The sequence below is a fragment of the Telmatherina bonti genome, assembly GCF_933228915.1.
Source record: "Telmatherina bonti genome assembly, chromosome: 3".
NCBI lineage: Eukaryota > Metazoa > Chordata > Actinopteri > Atheriniformes > Telmatherinidae > Telmatherina > Telmatherina bonti.
The window spans coordinates 7,560,219-7,583,494 of NC_136621.1; the positions used below are offsets into that span (position 1 = coordinate 7,560,219).

The 23,276-nt window shown below is 42.4% G+C and overlaps 1 protein-coding gene across 1 annotated transcript in view; it reads right to left on the reverse strand.

Annotated features, from left to right (window-relative positions):
• vegfc (vascular endothelial growth factor c) overlaps nucleotides 1-23,276 on the reverse strand; it is a gene marked incomplete at both ends in the record, with an annotated part of 78,318 nt that overhangs the window by 41,926 nt on the left and 13,116 nt on the right. Inside the window, 2 exons of the mRNA XM_079264798.1 lie at nucleotides 6,836-7,026; nucleotides 7,428-7,650. Of these exons, the coding sequence (XP_079120924.1) occupies nucleotides 6,836-7,026; nucleotides 7,428-7,650 (414 nt within the window). The remainder of the gene's footprint in view (nucleotides 1-6,835; nucleotides 7,027-7,427; nucleotides 7,651-23,276) is intronic.

A 23,276-nucleotide genomic window follows, 5' to 3' on the forward strand; every position in this document is an offset into this window, starting at 1 on the left:
GGGCCCCCCTCTTTGGAGACGCAAAATGGTTTAGTCTGTCCGACAGCAACCGAAGGCAAGTGTAATGTCTGTGAGCCCAGATTGAATGACCTGGAGGTCAGAAATCATGCTGGCTAAAAAATATAAATCAGGGTATGAAAAGAAGAAAGACTGAAAAGAAAATAAAAGAAGGCAGAATGAATGGAGGCAGCAGTTGACCCTATCCTTTCCCATAGATGAACCAAATTTGCTCGTTATGCAAAGTACAATTAAAGTTAACGTAGTCCACTCCTGACAGTTGCTGATGAGGATTATATGCTAAGGTGAAGTCTTCAGCTTAGCTAGCTGCCAACCAGGCTGCTTGCGGCTGTAAGTATCAAGACAGTTATGGGTCACCTAACGTTTCCAGTTTCAGAAACAAACAGTGGCGCTGGAGCAGCAGTGGCCAGACTTGGCAGCTATTCTGGGGATGAGGCTGAGCTTGGAGATGAGCAAAGACATTGTTCAAGTGTTAAAGCTCCCCCTCCAACGCTCCCTTACGTTGGTATGTTTGTGAGAGAGAGAGAGCACAAGAAAGAAAGCACAAGAAAGAGAAAGCAGGAGAGAGAGAGAGAGTGCTGCTGACTGGTAGAGTTGCTGCCTGAATGCGAGTTGTTTACCTCAAGTTTAAACTAAGTTAGCCTGTCGGTTCAGTGCTGTGCTGTAGTCTGTTATCTACTAACACAGCAGAGCTGAAAGTGAAGCTCTGTGCTGAGACTTAATAAATTATCAACCTAGCAATATTTCTGCTGAATAAATCAACATGTAAATAGCCTACCAATACCACTGTAGGCTCAAGTGCACACTAGTAAAATATTAATTGAGCAATAAAGCAATTTATTATTTTTATCTTGTAAAAGCCTTAGCAATGCAGTGTGTTGCTTAAAAGCTATTGTCAATGCTCAATAAATTAATGATGTTACAAAAGTCAATGAATAATCGTGTTAAAAAACTTTGTTTAAACCACGAAGAAGTGATGGTGGCGCAACCTATTTCCAAAGTTTGGGGATATTTTACACAAAGTGTAAAGCAGGTGTAGTCTGCCATGCAGAGTTGGCATACCACGGCAGCACAACAGTCATGCATGAGCATCTGAAACGAAAGCACCCTGGACTCATGGTTTCCAGCATTCCAGATGGCAAAGTTAGCATTAGTGAGTAGTGATGTGCTGTTGTTACCTCTGCCAAAGAGGGTATGTTTTTACCGGCGCTTATCTGTTTGTTTATGTTCAAGACAACTCAAAAAGTTATTAATAGAGTTTCATGAAATTTTAAAGAGTTGTTGGAAATGTGAAAAGGAAGAAGTGATTTAATTTTGGTGGTGATCCGGATCACCGTACGGATTATGGAATTTTTTTTTAAGATTCTGGCTCTTGTTTACCTGACAAAACAGGCTTTTTCAAGATGTAAATAATCATTTCAATGCAATTCTGCAAAAATTAAGATGCTAAAATATTATATTTATTTTGTTTTCCTTTTTTTTTTTCCAAACTTTGTTTTTTATTAGTTTTTATGCAAACACACAAACAAAACATAAAAGATATTAAATAACGAAATAGAAACTTGCAAAAGCAAAATTGACAACAATAAAGCATCTGTCTGGATATTTCTTGATATATTCCGCATTACACCAATATTTCCATTTAGTAGTTTACAACGTCCTATGTGTCACCTACAAATGAGGTCCATTTTTCCCACTGCTTGTCGTATTTAAATCCTTTCAATCGAAGATTATGTGTCATTTTTTCCATTATCGATATTCCTTCCACAATCTTGATCCAGTCTTCCTGGACAGGAGGATCAGGCTTCAGCCATCTTTTTGTTATTGCCTTCTTGCTTGCAGCCAAGACCACCTTTGTAATAAACATGTCTTCCTTCTTAACAAAGTGTACTATGTTTCCAAGGTACAACACAAGACAAGTATTTGGAATGCTGTAACCCAAAATTTTTGTCAGAGCTGTTCCTAATTCTTCCCAGTATCTGGTGATTTTAGTACAACTCCAAAAGATATGTGCGTGGCTAGCATCAATTTCTCCGCACAACCTCCAACACTCTTGTGGAGTATGTGTCTGTCTGCTTTTGATTTTAGGAGTAATAAAAAATCGTGTCAAATTCTTCCAGCAAAATTCCCTCCATATCAATGAATTTGTAGTACTGTGCTGAATTTCACACATTTTGAACCATTCGTCCTCTGTTATTTCAACTTCCAATTCTGTTTCCCTTTTTTTTTAAGATACATTGTCGTTTCCTGCCTGCTTTCCCTCAAGGAGTTATAAAGGGCTGAAATGGCTTTTAATTTTTTTTGCAAATATGAATCTATCATTACCCTTATAATAATATGCGTATTGTCAATAAGTTTTGGTTTAACTTCTTTCATATAGTAATCTCTGACTTGTAAGTATCTAAAAAAGTCTTTATTATCTAAATTATACTTTGTTTTAAGTTCTTGAAAGCTCATCAACTTGCCATCTTTCAACAGAGTAAAGACTGCCGTGATTCCCTTTATTTCCCATTGTTTAAATGCTTCAAGTTGTCCTGGTTTGAATTTAGTATCAAATCTATACCATTTCAGTAAAAGAACCTGCTCCTTTAATTTATATTTTTCTATAACAGAGTGCCAAGTTTCAAGTGTAAATTTTACAATTTGATTCATTTTACTTTTAAGAGATGTCGTGAGCAGTTTATCAGATAAAAAATTTTGAATTTTATAGCCTAAAACTTCTTTTTCAATATCTTTCCATCGAGATTCATAGTCCGGTCTACACCAGCAAACAAGTGGTCTCAGTTGAGCTGCTAAAAAGTACTCTTTTAAGTTGGGTAGGGCCATTCCCCCTTTATTTTTTGGGAGTTGTAAAGTGCTATATTTTGTTCGTGGCTTTTTTCCATTCCATATTATTTTGTTTTCCTTTTGAGACAAATTCTGTACAGCTTGGATATGACACTATAGCTAAGTTTGAATGTTTCAAAATAAATGAGTAGTAAGCTTAAATTTCCAGGACATTATGTTGTGACTGACTGGGAATCGGGGTGACATTCATATAATGCAGATGAAGAGAGTGGGTAAAACATACTGGAGCCTGTAAAAAGAGCTGTGTCAACTGGAAGCACAGATGCTGGGCGTGACAGACTAATCGACTAATCGAAAAAATTATTTACAGATTTGTCGACTATTAAAATAAGCATTAGTTGCAGCCCTACTAAATAATGGTTTAAAACATTTTTGCCTCTGCAGCTTGCTGACCATGAGGACAACTGTGTGTTATAGCAAATAATTATGCTAGTCTAAGCATTGATTGTAGGAAAACAGATCCGATGTTTTCTTCATGTTTGACTGTAAATGAACAAATTTGCAACCTTTCACACCATCTTTGTAGTTATTCTATACGGCTGATGTCAAGCGCTCAACCGGTTTTGACTGGTTGAACACCTTAGACCTCAGCCCATAGCAACACAAAAAAGAGCCCCCATTTAAAAGACAATCTCTTAACATAAGAGGCAATGCTTTGCCATATGTTTGATTATTTTAGCAGTTTACCTTGCACTGAAATGGCTCTAGAAATGCAAAGTGAGCTTGCTTTTAAAAGTATGTTGGGTTATTTGTATGACAAGAGGCTAATACCAATTCTTTATTCTTGTAGATGTAGAGAGTTTTGCATCTGATGCTGAAGGCAAGGAAGGGTGTTAGTCTGAGGATGTGAGACAAGGTGAGCTCATATTGGCAACTTTAAGTTATTTCCAGCAATCATGTGTACCAGCAGTTTCAACTGAAATGAGCACTCCCATCAAGTAGGATGTGAATCTATAATCAGGTTGAGGCTAACTTAAATCATGTGTGTTTCATGCTTGTAGATGTGTTTGAGAGTAGTGAGGAGGCTGGGGAGATAGAAAAGGAAGGGCCAAGTGAAGGAAATGCAGAAGCATTGTGGTCAGAAGACCCTGGACTCTGGCCAACAAACTACAGTGTGCTCATATGCATTCATACCCTTTCATTAAAGAAGGAAAAAAACAGCTGCCTGTAAAAGTGCTCTAATTTGTCCAGGACCAATTTGTTTGTTTTTTTTTCTTTCTTCAACTCAATTAAAACAGTGTCTTATATTACTAAATTATATTTTTGCACATTTTTAGTTATTGTTCCTTTTTTAAGTCTCCAGTTATTTGAGTCACTGTTGTAAATTCAGCCTTTTCTTTAATGAAAGGGGATAAATACATATAAGCACAACTGTAACTGCTCAGCAGAGAGAGACTCTTGTTTGCAGATTGGCCAGTGAAAGTGTAGACCTGACCAAAGTGGCACACAAAGACAAGGAAGGCAAAGCATTCCCCAACTACTAAATTACATATTTACATCTTGTGTCAGCAAGACTTTATTTCTTTTTTTGCAAGCTGAAGCACAATTTGAAAGACTATCAAACAGACAGACTATCAAAATCTGGTCTGCTGGAATGAAGAAGATCACTGGCTTCAAGTTAAAGGGGGACCAGCCTGATGGAGGTCTGGACAGAGCTAATGAGCTGAACATATTCTATAACAGGTTCAGTTCACCCCCTACCTCCAGCCCAACAGACCACACACCCTCCATAAGCCCACTGCTTTCCTGTCACGCCTCCAATCTGTCACCCTGCAGCTCAGTCATGGACCAGAACACAGCTTCATCTCCCTCCACATCAGGACATCCTGAAACCTCCACCTTGTTTGTCTCCTGCAATCAGGTTAAGAAGCAACTTGAGAAACTGAACCAGAACAAGGCTGCAGGTCCAGATGGTGTCAGTCCCAGAGTTCTCAAGACCTGCTCAACACAACTATGTCCGATTCTCCAGCACCTTTACAACACCAGTCTGAGACAAAATAAAATCCAAATGCTGTGGAAAAAATCCTGCCTTGTTCCAGTGCCTAAAAAAACACAACCAAGTGAACCAAGAGACTGCAGAACAATTGCCCTGACATCTCACATCATGAAAATCTAGGAGAGACTCTTACTGGCTCACCTCAACAAGCAAGTAAACACCTTTCAGGACCCATTACAGTTTGCATATCGTAATGGACTTGGGGTTGAAGATGCCATCATATACCTGCTCCAGAGAGCACACTCTCATCTGGACCATTCAGGCAGCACTCTGAGGGTCATGTTCTTTCATTTCTCAAGTGCTTTTAATACCATTCAGCCTGCTTTGTTATGTGAGAAGCTCCATAAATTCCAGGTGGATACCTCCACAACCACCTGGATCTATGACTACCTCACAAACAGACCACAGTTTGTGAGACTGAAAGGTTGTGTGTCTGAGATGGAGGTCAGCAGCACTGGTGTACCACAAGGAACTGTACTCTCACCATTCCTCTTCACACTGTACACCTCAGACTTCCAGTACAACTCTGAATCCTGTCATCTGCAGAAATACTCTGATGACTCTGCAGTTGTGGGGTGTATCAGTGATGGACAAGAAGCAGAGTACAGAGAACTGGTCAGTCAGTTTGTTAAATGGTGCGGTGACAATCATCTCATATTAAATTAAAGAGATGATTGTTGACTTCAGGAGGACAAACAAAGAACTGTTTCCATCCTGGGAGAGGAGGTGGAAGTGGTGGAGGAATACAAGTATCTTGGAGTTCAGCTGGACAACAAACTGGACTGGAAATGCAACACTGAATACATCTACAAGAAAGGTCAGAGCAGACTGTACTTCTTAAGGAAGCTGAGATGGTTTAATGTCTGCACCAAGATGTTGCATATCTTCTATAAGTCTGTTGTGGAGAGTGCAGTCAGCTTTGCAGCATCTGCTGGGGTAGTAGCACCAGAACCAGAGACTTGAAGAGAATCAACAAACTGATCCAGAAAGCTGCTTCTGTGCTTGGAGTAACTCTGGAGCCGCTGGAGCTGATTGTCCAAAGAAGAATGCTGCACAAGCTGATGAAGATGATGGACGATTCTTCACACCCCCTCCACAACTCAGTGAAGAAACAACAAAGTGTGTTCAATGAGAGGCTTCTTCAGGTCCGATGCAAGACTGAAAGATACAGAAGATCATTCCTGCCAGCAGCCATCAGCCTCCGGAAACAAGACCTCCTCAAGTTAATTATCTAGTTATCTAGTACAATATTGAATTTCCTTTAGGGGATTAATAAAGTATTTTTCATTAATTTTCATTCATTTCAAAAGCTCAGGAAAGAACAAAAGGTCATTTTAGTCATGATTCAGCTGTAGCTTTAACTTATGAGACACATCATATATGTGAGGTAACTGACTGGTTCCTGTGTTGGTGTGATTTAAAAATGGTTCCAAATTTTTCTCAAGTTGACAAGAAGCTACTGGAATCAATTAATTAATTATTTGAATCAGGTGTGTTGTGGTAGAGGGAAACAACAAAATCCTGTGAAATACCAGCCCTTGAAGACTTTGAGGTTGACACCCCTGGTGTAGGGTTGTTGTGTGGTTAGTTTTGGTTTGCTGTTTTATTTTGTAGTTTTCCTCCCTTGTGTATTTGGTTTACCTTCCCCCTTCCTGTTTATTAGTTTCCTGGTTTCTCTCAGTTCATTCAATCCACCTGAGTCTTGTTGGTTGTTTTGTGTATATATACTACTACAGAAACCAAGTAATATATATATACTAGTTGGTTTCTGTTTTCATTTAGCAGTTCATTGATTGTAGTTCTCCCATGCTGTTCTTAAGTTCACTAAAGTTCAAAGCATTTTCTCCACCTCCTGTCTCTCCCTCCTGCTTTCTAATCATTATTTTTTTACAATCAAAGCAAAGATTCATCAGTTCAGATAGTTTCATCTGAGGATCTAACAGCTGTAATAGACAGGAGAGAGGATTTACTTACAGTTTTGCTGAGGTAACTTGTGGAAATATTCTTGCATTGTTTGTCCTCAGAGTGACAACATCCTCCACATCTGTAGACGGACACGCAGGGTGGCTTATAGAAAACATTGGTGGGAGCCCCTAATTCCCTGCCTACGTCCACACACACTTCTCTGGGCATGCATTGAGTCTTCCTCCATTCCAACTCTATACCTGCACACAAGAGTCAGATATTTCTTTTATTCCCTTTGATCAGCTGGTCTGCACGTCCACATATATTTAGAGAAAATACCAAACTGTAGTTAAATCTGAATTTTGTCCTCAGTCAAAACTGGGACAGAAATGTAAAAAAAAATAAGATATACCACACATATATATATATATATATATTTATATAAGTATATATATATATATATATATATATATATATATATATATATATATATATATATATATATATATATATATATATACATATATATATATATATATATATATACACACTATATTTGACAAAGACAAAAAGCTTTATTTGAATCAACATGGCACAGTTTCCTGAGTGCAGGAAGAGTTGGGACTGACAGAACTAGGTCTGATGAATGAGGAGGACTTACTCTTCAGGACATCCAGGTTGAGGTAGGCAGCAGCGTACATTGGCTCGTCTGTGTCAGCGAGAGGTCTCTGTCGTGGATGCAGTTTGGAGGATGCGGAGGCAGCAGAAAGTTTGGACCTGCACTTCAGAGCAGCCCAGTACAAAGGATAGATTATACTCATCAGTTCATCCACGCTGGAGGCAGAACGCAGCTTCTGCTCCATGTCTGGTTTCAATGCAGAATCCTGCAGAAAAAGTAAAAGACATCCATCATAAAGTTAGAGCTACAGACAACTTGTAAACACATTCCGATGTCAGACTCCCTGCTCCTCACATAGTTAATCTGCCTTTTTATATCATCTATAAGTAAACACCTTTCAGGACCCATTACAGTTTGCATATCGTAATGGACTTGGGGTTGAAGATGCCATCATATACCTGCTCCAGAGAGCACACTCTCATCTGGACCATTCAGGCAGCACTCTGAGGGTCATGTTCTTTCATTTCTCAAGTGCTTTTAATACCATTCAGCCTGCTTTGTTATGTGAGAAGCTCCATAAATTCCAGGTGGATACCTCCACAACCACCTGGATCTATGACTACCTCACAAACAGACCACAGTTTGTGAGACTGAAAGGTTGTGTGTCTGAGATGGAGGTCAGCAGCACTGGTGCACCACAAGGAACTGTACTCTCACCATTCCTCTTCACACTGTACACCTCAGACTTCCAGTACAACTCTGAATCCTGTCATCTGCAGAAATACTCTGATGACTCTGCAGTTGTGGGGTGTATCAGTGATGGACAAGAAGCAGAGTACAGAGAACTGGTCAGTCAGTTTGTTAAATGGTGCGGTGACAATCATCTCATATTAAATTGTGGCAAAACAAAAGAGATGATTGTTGACTTCAGGAGGACAAACAAAGAACTGTTTCCATCCTGGGAGAGGAGGTGAAGGTGGTGGAGGAATACAAGTATCTTGGAGTTCAGCTGGACAACAAACTGGACTGGAAATGCAACACTGACTACATCTGTAAGAAAGGTCAGAGCAGACTGTACTTCTTAAGGAAGCTGAGATCTTTTAACGTCTGCACCAAGATGTTGCATATCTTCTATAAGTCTGTTGTGGAGAGTGCAGTCAGCTTTGCAGCAATCTGCTGGGGTAGTAGCATCAGAACCAGAGACTTGAAGAGAATCAACAAACTGATCCAGAAAGCTGCTTCTGTGCTTGGAGTAACTCTGGAGCCGCTCGAGCTGATTGTCCAAAGAAGAATGCTGCACAAGCTGATGAAGATGATGGACGATTCTTCACACCCTCTCCACAACACAGTGATGAAACAACAAAGTGTGTTCAGTGAGAGACTTCTTCAGGTCCGATGCAAGACTGAAAGATACAGAAGATCATTCCTGCCAGCAGCCATCAGCCTCTGGAACTAGACCTCCTCAAGTTAATTAATACCTACTTCAATATTGAATTTCCCTTTGAGGATTAATAAAGTATTTTTCATTCATTTTCATTTCATTTCATTTTCATTTCATAAACCAGCAGCCTTCAGGTTGAAATTAAACCTCAAATAGTTTCTCAGATTATCCATAGTTCACTCTGAACAGGGTTGCCACTCGTCATGTAAAATTCGGAATCGTCCTTTAATTGACAAGTAAATGTTGCTTCCCGAATTGAAACAATACGGTACGCACTTTGTTTTTTATATTCATACATTTCAAATCGCCTACACGTCGGTCACGCACGTCAATCCTAAATCTTATAATAATTAACAAAATAAAACACAGAAGAAACAACAGTCTGAAAATTTATTTTTGGGCAGAATCTTTGCAGGCCTCAGTCCCCTCCCCTCTGCGTCTGCGTGTTGGGCAGCCACAGTTGCCTAGAGACAGACGTTAATCATCTGCGCTCCTCAGAAGACCTGCACATTTTAAAAATGTCTAGTGTACCTGGGAGTCTACTTCCTCAAATAATCAAAACAGACATGAGTGAGAAGAGGCCCATCCTTGGCCTACCACAAGTGTTTAAAGTCCAGTGTTGCACATTCTACACACAGAAATCTTCTTTAGGTGCCACTAGTGCTGTTGCCACGTGATTCATCACATAGTATTAACTATGAAAATGCAGTAAGGATTTCCCCGACCCAGCTCGGTTTAGTTGCTTCCTCCCACAATGCAGCCAAGAAAGAGAAAATTGTTGCTGGAAAAAGCTGCAAATAAAAAAGCCTTGGATCACGCAAGGAGTAAAACCAGATCATTGATTGGAGGGGGAGGACCCAAGACAGGGGGCTGTTTTCAAATATTGCTAGCTCCCCAACATTACCTACCCCAGCTTTAAGACGCAAACAGAAAACTGATGTGGGCACCCTACTCACTTGGATTGGAGCACTGGTGGGCATTCCTTATTTTAATTTCTGAAAGGTGGCAACCCTAGTCTGAAACCACCAGTTTCCCCAAACTGATACAAACATGCATCACCAGCAGGTCAGTCATTCATAACACACTGACAGCAATAGACTAATAATATTTTAAAGGGGTGCTATTATGGTATTTGGAGTTTCCGAGCTTTCTACAGTGTTACAGTGTTGAATCCTCATCAGACATGTGAACGGCACTGGTTTTTATCACCTAAACGCATGTTTGAGTTTGAGTTCCAGCACGCTCTCCGTTCGCTTTCCATGGCGACGAAAAACGCGTCGTTTTAGAGAGTTTTTTCTACTTGGAAATCATTGTGACGTCCCGGGGGATAAGGTTCGGTGATTGGTTACCATCTACTGGTTAACAAGGGCATGTACAAATACATCAGGCGGGTGGAAAACGTGGGATAAAGTTATTTCCAACGATGGCTGGTGAGTTTACCAAAGAGAGACATCCTGCTGCATTCGTTGCTGTGCTGTTTTCCACTTCGTTTTCAGGATCTGATTCAGGTTCCAACATGTAGGGCTGTATGCTATGTGTTGACATTGTATTTTGGTTTTTTTATTGAGTTCATATTAGCCTAATCCTTCTGTTTATGAGATATTACAATGACGGCGAAAGCAGTTGCAGTGCGGTAGTTGAGTGTAGCGCGGTGGCGGGAGGTTTAATGCGGAAGAGTCTCAATCCACTTGTTTTGCCCACAGGCGGATCTGACAGCCTACGGAGAGGGTCGGTCTGAAGTAAATAAAGCGATTTGTGACAATAACTCGATCAATGCTAGCCCTTCTGGGCTCAGAAATGAAAATAAATTAGCCTGAAATGCACATAATAGTTCCACTTTAACCATCTACATGTCACAGGAGAGATGCTTCATCCCTTCCCTGGTCGGCGTCCTGACAGTTGGGTCAACATGTACCAAGTACCTCTACCATAGTAGACTGCTCCTTATAATGTAGGATGGGTTGAGGAAGGGATTTTAGGGTGGGTTGAAGCCACGGCAGGTCTAAATAGGACACAAACAAAATTCCATAATAAAAAACCTCTATTGTCTATGAACAAAACATTAAACTAAGGTTCCAGCTGCAAAAAAATGGTACTCTGGTACAGATATGTTTATTGCAAAAAGACACATAATGAATGCACTTCATCCATTATATTTCTATCTAAGATTAGATCTACAGTCAGGTTCACGGAAGAGTGGAAGTTTAGCCCAGTTGGGTAGGGGGTGGAGGACACTCTAGAGGGGTTGCAAGAGACATATCCCTCCAACCTTCCACTCTGTTTAGGGCCACAAACCTCATCACCACCTTTTTTCCAGCATCAACAAGAAATTCACTCATCACTTTAATGTCCAACTGGGAAATCCTGTGCACCAGCAGAGATGGGATCATGTTCTTTAATAAAGATTTATAAATATTCACAACTGGGTCATCTGACTGGACCAATAATTTATCATCTTGATCCTCACTGAACCAGAGCTTAGCTGGTTGATGTGATGACAGGATAAATAACTGATATGTGGCTGAAGCAGGAGCAGAAAGCACCGAAACACCCCAGAAATCCAGCTGTTCCCACGTCACAGTAGGAAAACAGGAGCTGAGCGAGGAGAAACAAATAAAGCCACAGTGTCTTGGCAATATTGTGATGTTTGTTGCATGTTTACATCTTCATAATGCAAAAGCACTGATCCAAACTGAATCTCTGGATCAATTGTGGAGCCATGATTTTCTCTCAGATGTTCTTTAGAAAAAACATTTGCTTTCCTTGAACAACTAAACGTCCAATGAAGTAAATGTGAAAGTCTAAAGGTGCTAATGTTTGAGCTCAGCAAGAAAAAGATTTTTCTGATTTTCAAAGTGGCTCTATTATGCTATTTCTGCTTTTCTGAGCTATTTACAGTGTTATAGCGTAGAATACTCAGACATATGAGCGCCGCTGTTTTTTTTGTTGTTTTTTTTTTATCACCTAAATGCATGTTTGACTTTTCCAGCCCTCTCTACATTTGGTTTCCATGGCGACGGAAACAATTGGTTTTGGGGATTTTTTTCTACTTCGAAACCTTAGTGACGTCCAAGTGGAGGGACTCAGTAGTTGTGCATGTTCACGAGAAGAAGCCACTCCCACCTTTTCTGCTCATGATAACTGAAATGAACAGAAAACAAAGGACCCAAAAGAAGCACAAGAGGTCCGGGCAGGTTAACAGTCTTTATTGAACCATTTGGTAGAGAAGTGTTCTGACACAAGTGTTCAGTGTTGGGGTGAACTCTGGTCCCCAACATGCTAAGCAGAGTACATTTCCTCTAGGCCAACAGAGCAGGTACATGGCACAGCGTGATGACAGAAGAAACTCCACAAACTCACTGGTGGGGGTCCTCCAGGACAGAAACTCAGTAACCACTGGGGTGTAGGCTCCAAGGACAAGACACAAAGTGGTAGTCAGGGGCAGATCAGGTCAGTAGCGGGCAGGCAGTTCAGATAGGAGGGCTGGAAGGTCAGGTATGAGAGCAATGACAATCTGGAAATGAGTGAATGGTGGAAGATGCATATTTGCACAAGCTGAACTGATAGGGAATGACGAACAGGTGGCAGTGGCAGATGAGGGCAGTAAACCGATTAGGGATGTGGCAAGCAGCAATGCAGGAGGAAGCATGGCTGATTGTGACATTAACTAGTCCGAGCAGTTGACCAATCAGATGCAGGCAAATAGGCAGGACATTTAAATATATATATATATATATAGATATATATATATATATATATATCTTTATATATATATACCCATCAGCTGCCTCCAGAGTCCCACAGGCCAAGAAGGCCCAATAGGACTCCTTCTTCAGCTTGACGGTATCCCTCACTGCTGGTGTCCACCAATGAGTCCTGGGATTACCGCCACAGCTCCGGCTAGCTGCCTCAACAATGGAGGAACGGAAAACAGCCCATTCGCACTCAATGTCCCCTGCCTCACTCAGGACATGTTCGAAGCTCTGCTGAAGGTGGGAGTTGAAGCTCGCTCTGACGGGGGACTCAGCCAGACATTCCCAGCAGACCCTCACAACACGTTTGGGCCTGCCAGATCTGACCGGCTTCCGCCCCCACCATCTGAGCCAACTCACCACCAGGTGATCAGTTGAAGCTCCGCCCCCCTCTTCACCCGAGTGTCCAAGGCATGTGGCCGCAGGTCTGACAATACGACTACAGAACGGATCATCGAACTGCAGCCCAGGGAATCCTGACGCCAGGTGTACATATGGACACTCTTATGTTGGAACATGGTGTTCGTTATGGGGGGGGAGGGGGAGGGGACCATGCCTCCAAATCACTCCTCTCCAGGTCTCACTGTTATTGCCCACATGAGCATTGAAGTCCCCCAGCAGAACAATGGAGTCACCAGAAGGAACACCCTCCAGCACTCCCTCCAAGGACTCCAGAAAGGGTGGGCACTCTGAACTGCTGTTCGGCACATAAGCACAGACAACAGTCAGGACCCGTCCCCCCACCCAAAGGCGGAGGGAAACTACCCTTTCATCCACCGGGGTAAACCCCAACATGGAGGCACCAAGCTGGGTGCTGATGAGAATGCCCACACCCGCTCAGCGCCTCTCACCATGAGCAACTCTACAGTGGATGATAGTCCAGCCCCTCTCGAGAGTACTGGTTCCAGAGCCCAAGCAATGCGTCGAGGTGAGTCCAACTATATCTAGTTGGAACTGCTCAACCTTGCGAACAAGCTCAGGCTCCTTCCCCACCAGAGAGGTGACATTCCACGTCCCTAGAGCCAGCTTCTGCAGCCGGGGATAAGACGGCCAGGGTCCCTGCCCCTTACTGCCACCCAGCTCACACTGCACCCGACCCCTACAGCTCGACTTGCAGATGGTGAGCCCACGGGAGGTGGAGCCCGTTTAACCCTTTCAGGCTGAGCCCGACCGGGCCCCACAGGCAAAGGCCCGGCCACCAGACGCTCGCTTTCGTACCCCACCGCCAGGCCTGGCTCCAGAGGGGGGTCCTAGTAACCCGTGTCCGGGCAAGGGAACATTTCTGCCCAGGTTGGTCGTCGTCATAGGGGTCGATGAGCCATGCTTGGTCTGGTCCCTCCACTAGACACCTGTTTGCCATGGGTGACCCTACCAGGGGCCTAAAACCCCAGACAACATAGCTGCTAGGATCTGCGGGACACACAAACCCCTCCACCACGATAAGGTGATGGCTCAGGGAGGGGCATTGGAGGAGTTTGGCACGGCCATATATATATATATATATATATATATATATATATATATATATATATATATATATATATATATATATATATATATATACATACATATACATATATATATGTGTGTGTGTGTGTGTGTGTGTATGTGTGTGTTTGTGTGAGGATATAAGCAGTCTAATTAATATTAATGCACGGCTGCTTTATGTGCATGTTATCTCACTTCCTGTCCTTCACTGCAGTTACTTGTACACCATTGTAGTATTCATGATAGTCATCAATTTCACATTCACACAATCAGGAACAATAAGTTTGTTTGAAGCAAGGCCATATCACACACACACACACACCCAACTGGCCTTTGTATCCCACAGACAGCGAAGCAAACACTTCATTTCCTTCTCGAAGAATGTCTTTCGTTTCCATATGCTATGTGTATGTGTGTGTTGCAGTGTGTCTGGGCAGGTGTTTTCACACACAAATATCCTCTAACATGGGAAAAGGTCTTTTTCTCTTCCCCACAGAATGAAACAATTGAAAATACACAGCACTAAATATGACTGTCTGGTCAGCTGACAGAAGGTCCTACTTCCTGCTCTGAGGCGGAAGCAGGTAAAGTCTGACCAGGGGCTGAAAGCCAGTCAGTTCAAGACCTGCATGGGGCCCTTGCACTGTTGAATGATTAGGTGTTTGTTAGGTTATGTGCTTATTATGTTTTTTAAATGATTGAAAATTAAATTAATAAATATTTAAAACCTGCGCTGGACTGGCAAGCTGTCCAGGGTGTACCCTGCCTTTCGCCCAAAGACTGCTGGGATAGGCTCCAGCCTCCCCATGACCTTTCATTGGACGAAGTGGTTAGGATAATTCAATGAATGAATGAAATAGTTCAAACTTTTAAAGTTTTAGTACACCCATGGAAACTCTGTTAACGCTTTCTGAATATAAGATGTGTGTTTCCCATAATGGTTTCATGTTAGTTCACCTTAAAAACAGCTGAAATGTCTACCATTCTGTGGTTAACACCTTATTGATTAGATCTGATCAGCTTCCATGATTAGAGCAGTGTCTTTATTGTCTCTCAGGATGAGCCATATCTGTGGAACTGAAGCTTTCTTAACATGAGCTGCATGCTGTGTGAAAGTCTTTACGTGCGTGTGCTCCAGAGCATGTTCAGCCAGTAACTGGCAGCTTTCTTTGCCAAACAAACCACTAACTTGGTGGCCTGAGTGTGTACTTCTCTTTTCTCTGAGTGTTGGAGTAAAAAATTCATCACGTGTTTGTTTAACATGTCTGCGTCTGATGTAGCTGCTCATGTGCACACACAAACACACACACACGCACACACACACACACACACACACACACAGAGTTTCCATTCAGACTTTAAACCTCTCTCCTCAGTAAACACTCAGAGAACAAACATCCATCAGGATGTGTTACTGGGGCTGAAAATGGCATTTTACACATTTTAGTCCGACACAGCCAAGACGATACCATCTCCGTTTCCAGATCAGACCAAAATGTAATCATATGAAGTTCTCCAGTCTATAATAAATCTAGTATTAAACTCCGATATGTCACCTTTTGGTAACACAGAAGGGAAAATTGTGAATCCTACAGCTGGTTGTAGGTCTGCTGTTTGTGATGTCTTCATTTTGGGAGTTGTACCTGACTGTTCGCTCTGCCCAGTTTGCTTCAGGTAACCCTGCCAGTAGGAGCTTTTAATCCCAGCCTTCATGCAGACATGATGTTGCCAGGCAGATTAAACGTTTTCAGCCTCAATTGTCAGATTATGAGGCTAGAATGCTGTAAAATGAATGTATTGAAAAGATATAGCAGCATAAAGACCAACCAGAAGAAGAAAACAGAAGTTTGTAGAAAAAACACACACATCAACAGTGACCAAGCCTTTTCTCATCTGTACATCATTCTTTCAATGTTTGACTTTCAGGAGAAAAAGCAAGCACACAACAGAAAATATTTGCACTTTTTATCCGCAATATATTCAGTTTTTGCTAAATGTCAGACTTGAGTTTGCAGACTGGTTTATATTAACATGCATTACATCTGAAATCATTCATTCATTCATTCATTCATTTTCCGAACTGCAATTCAGGGTTGCGGGGAAGCTGGAGCCTATCCCAGCTGGCTTTGGGCGACAGGCAGGGTACACCCTGGACAGCTCGCCAGTCCATCGCAGGGCCACACAGAGAGATGAACAACCACACTCACGCTCACACTCACTCCTAGGGGCAATTTAGAGTGACCAATTAACCTATCATGCATGTCTTTGGATGGTGGGAGGAAGCCGGAGTACCCGGAGAGAACCCACGCATACACAGGGAGAACATGCAAACTCCACACAGAAAGGCCACTGACCAAACCAGCCAAGGATTGAACCAGCGACCTTCTTGCTGTGAGGCCACAGTGCTAACCACTGCGCCACCGTGCAGCCCATCTGAAATCATTCATTTATATTAAAAGAAAAAGAAGTGAGACATGTACAGAACCCTGTGGAACACTTCTAAAGATCTCAAAAGTGCACCTAACTTGAAAACATGCAATGATTTCAATATTTACACTTTGTACTCATTTCCACTTATTTCTGCTAATTTATCTGCTATCCTCACTAAACCAACTCCAACTCAGCTGCATTGGAGGCACCTTCTTGGCTTTATCCCAGCCATAGAGGAGCATTATTTTCTTTCTTTTTTTCTGCTCCCTTGTTGATTTTTGGCTGCTCCTGATTGGACATTGCCATCAATTTAAGCTCACTGATTGGTTGAAAGTTTGAAAGGAAGTGTTTTTTTTCATCATTTTCAGGTGAAAATAGAGGTCTCTTAGCAACATAGTAGTAATGTGATGAAAATGTAATACATAATGTTTTTGTTTATAATAGATCATGTGGCTTTGTTATAGTCTCTGAATAAACACTACATGTTGTAGCTGGATTTCAAAACTCTTGTACGAGATAGAAATGCTGAAAAACTTCTGTGCATCACCTAAATGGTCAGATATCCATCACCGAATTACACTACCTTTCCTGGGACTGATGGCGACTGATGCTGATGATGATAGTTGGTGCAGAGTTACAACTAATCAAAGCCTCAATAAGGAGTACCAGTGAGCTACCCTCAGCGTGGACAGGATGGACACACAAGTGAAGGTGTAATAACCACAGGTTAATATCATAATCAGACTCTGTTGGTGATCTCACATATACAGTGATGTTTACTCAACCCCAACTAGTCATTCAACAGCACATGAAATGATTTCTTCACCCAAATATCAACAACATAACTTTTATTTTGCTCCATCGTTAGTGAAACACTGGGATTAAGCTTTTATATATAATGAAAGAACATTTTGAAATGAAAAGAATTGTAATGTGAAGACTGTGGGTCCTTCAGTATTAGTATTTCCACCATGCAAGCTACCATAGACTGTATATAAAAAGATGGACAGAGCCTCTGTGACGTCACCCATAGGTTTCTGGAGAGCTGAATTGAAGGTCGTTTGGCGGTTCCTACCATCGCCATCTTGGCAGGGGCATTTGTGTCGTCTCGCCCGGAAAATACAAATATGGGCAAATAGGTGGAGCTGAGAGGGGGGCTGTGAGCATCATGGTGGATGATTGACATCGAGCAAACTCCATGCTTTCTGTAGCTAAGAGCTAACCAAGCTAACCCGGAGATAACAGGGGCTAACCAGCTAACAGAGTTGGGCAGGCTAAAGCTAAGTCACATTTTTAACCGGCTAAAAACCGTGGTTGTTCTACGTTCTTCTGACTTGAAGCGGGAGATCGGGTACCTGTCAGTCAAAAAGACACGCCCCCTAAATATGCCTAATTTTGAGATTAAATTACTTTTAAATCGACGAGTTAGAAAAAAACATTCACTTCCCCCACAGTTATCCTGAAGGTAAACCAAAAATGGATTTTTGAACCAGGCTGTAAACATGTTTATTTCTGCTGTGAAGATGGTCTTTTTGACATGGGAGTCTATGTGGACTTGCTTTGTTTTGCAGCCCCTAGGGGATGAAGGGGGAACTGCAGTTTTATGCACTTCCGCATAGGCTTCACTTTTAACCGCCGGAGGCTCCGTCCATCTTTCATATACGGTCTATCCAAGCTACTGAAGTATTTATCAGAGGAGGCCTACCTGACTCATCTGTGATAATCTCACTTCATTATGCAGTCTCCCATTTACAGCTCCCCCACAACCGCATTCAGACCCACAGAGGTTGGGTCTGTAGGTCAGCGTCTGAAGGGTTTAGCCGGCTGGTTAACCTTCATATGTCACAGCTCTTAAAGAGGGCTCACATTAATCATTTCAAAGAGGGTCAAGGGTAAAAAAGCCTGCATCATAGTGGAATTTGCACTGCACTTCCTGCACAGTACCCAAAATGCACACAATGCATGTAACAGTTTGGTGGAGGTGTGGACCCAAAATGCAGAGAAAAAAAAATGTGGAGACGGGAGCGAGAGATGCAGGGTCAAGACGTTTATTCCAAAAACCATAACTGAGGGCAAGCAAACACAGGAGGCTAACAGAACTAATCACAATGGACCAGCAAACAGAACTGAAACCGAGTGCTATAAGTACAGACAGAAACCAAACAAGACACAGGTGTTATAAAACTAACAAGACCAGGTTAATCAAAGTAACAGGAATGAAGGCTACACAGGAAACAAGACAAGGGAACTAAACAGAAAAAAATACAGAAGAAAAACAGATCTGGAACGGAAAAAACACATGAAACAACCAGACATGGCATTTTCATACTTGCACAGTGAGTTCTGCTTGGTGATGCATCTAAGCAACAAATTTCCTGATACACTGAGCTTCTTTCTCTCTCTCTTTATCTCTCTCTTTTACCCCCCCCCCCCCCAATAACAGTGTTGCATCCTTAACATGTATGTCTCCTGTCTCAGCAGGTCTCCCTGGCCGGGAGTAGCAGTTCCTGTTGTCTTTCTGTCCTCTTCCCCCCACACAGCAGAGGCAGATGGCTGCCTGTCCTTGAACCAGGTTCTGCCGGAGGTTTCCTTCCTGTTAAAAGGGAGTTTTTTTCCTTCCCACTATTGCCAGTATGCTTGCTCAGGATGGGAGATTGAGTTGGACCGCCAACTCAATCTGTTGGTTTCCTTATATAGGCTATTATGAATTGGCTTTCATTATATTTTCTTCTCTGTCTGTAAAGCGTCTTGAGATGGCATTGCCGTGTTTTGACGCTATATAAATAAAGTTGAATTGAATTGAAAAATTGAATTGAATTCTTCCTCTAGCTTCTATGCACACCCATCCATCCATCCATCCATCTTCTGCCGCGAGTAGGGTCACGGGGGCAGCAGCCTAAGCAGGGAAGCCCAGACTTCCCTCTCCCCAGCCACATTTGCCAACTCTGCGGGGGGGATCCCGAGGCGTTCCCAGGCCAGCCGAGAGATATAATCCCTCCAGCATGTCCTGGGTCTTCCCCGGGGTCTCCTCCCAGAGGGACGTGCCTGGAATACCTCACCAGGGAGGCGTCCAGGAGGCATCCTGACCAGATGCCCGAGCCACCTCAACTGGTTCCTCTCGATGCGGAGGAGCAGCGGCTCTACTCTGAGCCCCTCCCGGATGACCGAGCTCCTCACCCTATCTCTAAGGGAGAGCCCGGCCACCCTGCAGAGGAAACCCATTTCAGCCGCCTGTATACGAGATCTCGTTCTTTCGGTCACGACCCACAGCTCATGACCATAGGTGAGGGTAGGAACGTAGATCAACTGGTAAATCAAAAGCTTCGCCTTCTGGCTCAGCTCCTTCTTCACCACGACAGACCGGCGCAGAGTCCGCATTACTGCAGACGCCGCACCGATCCGTCTGTCAATCTCGCGCTCCCCGAGATATTTAAACTCCTCCACTTGAGGCAGGACCTGACTCCCGACCCGGAGAGGGCAATCCACCCTATTCCGGCTGAGGACCATGGTCTCAGATTTGGAGGTGCTAAATAAATTTAATTTCTTCATAAGGTCTTTTAACCAAACGGGGGGGGGGGGGGGGGCATGTCTGTCTCCTCTGCTGACAAGTTCTTAGAGCGTGGCTTCTATGCATTTATTCATCACCAGCATCCCTCCATCTTCGATACCAGATTGTTGAACCAACAAGTGGTATCTGTTCTACAGTATTCTTTGGGAATGTTTGTCTTGTTCATGTTAGCAGGCCTTATGTATGCATTGTCTTTTCAGAGAAACTTGCTTGATTCTTTTGTTCCCAAAGCTATTGGAAATACCTTCCCTCCTGGTCCTGAGCAACGCCTATCTCCCTCTAGATCAACCTGAAAAGCCTTAGATCATCTTCCTGCTTGTGATCCCACCAGTTTGCTTACCAGAAAAAAAAGTTCTGCTTCTCAACTTTTAATTCCAGTCTGCTTTGGGTCCGCAATCTTGCCTGTGTGACACAAACTCATTGCACACACGGAAAAAAAAGTATGAACTTATTTACTAACAGCATGCACTGAGCATTGGGTCTTTCAAATGTGCAAAATAGTGCATCTGCACCCAGTTAGTACATCTGCCACAATGAATATTTAATGTGGTGTTCACACACTGTTTTGCATATGTTTGGAGGAGAAAATGTAAAAATATTAATTTAGCACCCACAATGTGATCTATATAACCTGTGGGCTGTAATGGATTACTGCGAGGACCCAAAATTCACTCAAACCCAAAGGAGTTGTGAACAAAAAACCCGATTTATTTGAAGATAAGGAATGAGAGATGAGGCTAATGAACAGAGGATTAGTTCTGGGGAATGAGCAGCTGAAAAAGCTGTGGTTCCAGAGACACGGTCAGGAGGGAGGCAAGAGGTCAAGATTGGGAAAAAGCAGATCAGGTACTTGGCCAGGACAATAGGCGAGGCTTGGGGGTCCAAAAACAAGCCAAGGGTCTGTCTCCAGAAAATCTGAGAGGCTAGAAGAGTCCGTTGTGGGCAGGGCAAGAAGGGTAATCCAGGGACGTGAAAGGTGGCTCAGCAACTTGAGACAATATCTTCAATGCTGGACAACAACTAGACATGATCTGGCAGAGGGGAAGAGACTGGAGAGAGTTTAAGTAGGCCAGAGTCATGACAAACTGGGTAAAAACAACAGGTGGACTAAATAAGGCTGTTGAGCACAGGGAACATGGCAGAGGCAATTAGGAAGCTCCAGGTCCGATTAATCGCCCCATCCTATGTGTAGGTGGGGTCACATTGGTATGATCACTCGTCTTTGAACACTTTTTGTATTGTATATTCTGCATGCTGACACAGCCACTGTGCTGCCCTTCAGGTTACTCACTAATACACATTTTCAGTTCATTTTCCTTGTGTATGTTTCTGGTTTCAGTTGAAATACATGGTTTTGATTTAACTTGTTAATCTCTGATGCTCTTGACAGTTTTCTTTCGACAGTAGGGATGTGGGATGTCCTTTGTTGTGTTTTTGTAGAGGGGATCTAGAATCTGTGGTTGGATTGCAGTGTTTTCTATATCGTGCATCTCTGTATTCTCTTTGTTTTCTGTATTTGTTCCACTTTCTTTTTTCTTTCCATCTTTTTTCTATGCCCTCTTGTCAGGTCAATCAGTGTTCTACTTAGTGATTTGCATATAAATGTACGGTGCGTACAATAATGAGTCAGTATGACTTGCAACACTAAATATTTACTGAGAAGCTCATCAGAACATAACATGCGTGGCAAGTACAGGAGTATCCATACGATGTGGAGAGACACTTCCTCATTTTTTATATCACATGATGTGATCACCATAGAAACGTGAAAAACTACGGGACGCATTTTGGACAAACATATCCTGAGAATATTACAATCAGTACTTTCTAAGTTACGTAAAACAAACATGTAGGAGAAATACACAAACAAAAAATAACAATTTAGGTTATCAAGGGGATCTTTCTATCCACAAAGCCCGTCTTGGCAAAGCACACAGCAGCCAGACCACCATTAGTTTTTACAAGATTATAATGACAAACTGAGAACAAAAAAGGTAACAAAATGACTCCTCAGCTTTTATTCAGTAAAACAAATTTGCAGGAGTAGAAAAACACACATCTGGGCTCTGCTCAGCTGACCTCGTTGCCATGGCTGAATTAAAGCTGCGTCCAGACCTTCCAGATGACATTTAGATTTCAGATGATGATCACCAGGAAAGGAATCAGTTTAATCTAAACTGCTCCAGAGATTGATAGTTGTTGAGAATGTCTTACCATGATGACCTGGAAAAGCTTTACATGCTAATTACCGTAACAATGTTAACATGGAATGTATTTTATTTATTTTACAATTTGCAAGATTAGAAAGTAGCTCAGAACCTGCCGATTTAGGAGTACCTGCTAGAAAAAGTGGATGTGACAATCCTAAATTTAGAGTTCCTAAATGTTTTGCCTAGAAATGTATTGTAAAGCATTTTAGTGCGAGACATGTGACCTGAAAATGGTCACAAGTCTCAAGGACTCTTCAACACTTCGAGTAACCAAAGAGGAAATCCACTGAAAAGCTGTCGGTAGTCCACACAACCAATCATCATTTTGGAAAACTGGAAACAGGAAAACGTAACTGATGCAGATAAGTAAAACAGAGACAAATAAGTGTGATCAATCTGTGACATCTGGCACACATACAACAGTCACATGCATGGGAATCTTTTTCTTCCCCATGCTGTGGAGCCATCAAATCTCCTCAAAATTTATCAGCTGGGTTGGAGCTATATTGCATCAGGATTATGTAAGAGAGGATGTAGCAATCATGGAAAGTGACCTCACTTTTCTTTTATTTCTGTCAACATGCCTGTGGCCCCCTGCTTGCTTGGACAGATTTCCAGCCTCCCCTGAGGTGGACCAGACCCATCACAGCTATTCAAATTATGTGGAGGAGTTCAATGTGATGTAATGCCACTGCAAAGAGGGCTACCTCTCGTAACCCCCCCCCCTTCTTATCTAGCCAATTTGTTCTGATCAGTTGTAGGCATCATTTCAGCCTGTGTCTGCAGATGAAATTACCTGCGAGGACTACATGGTGTGTTTAGCATATTTATCTGTGCTATGCTTGCTATCTGCTACCTTATCTCACAGTGTGCTGCTTAGCATGTAAAACAGTGCAGAATGAAGTGTTACCTTCCTGATTATCTCTTTACAGGTGGTACATGAAGATTAATAAAAATGAATAAGGTGAAATATAATGAACATTTCTGTGACAAGACTTGAAC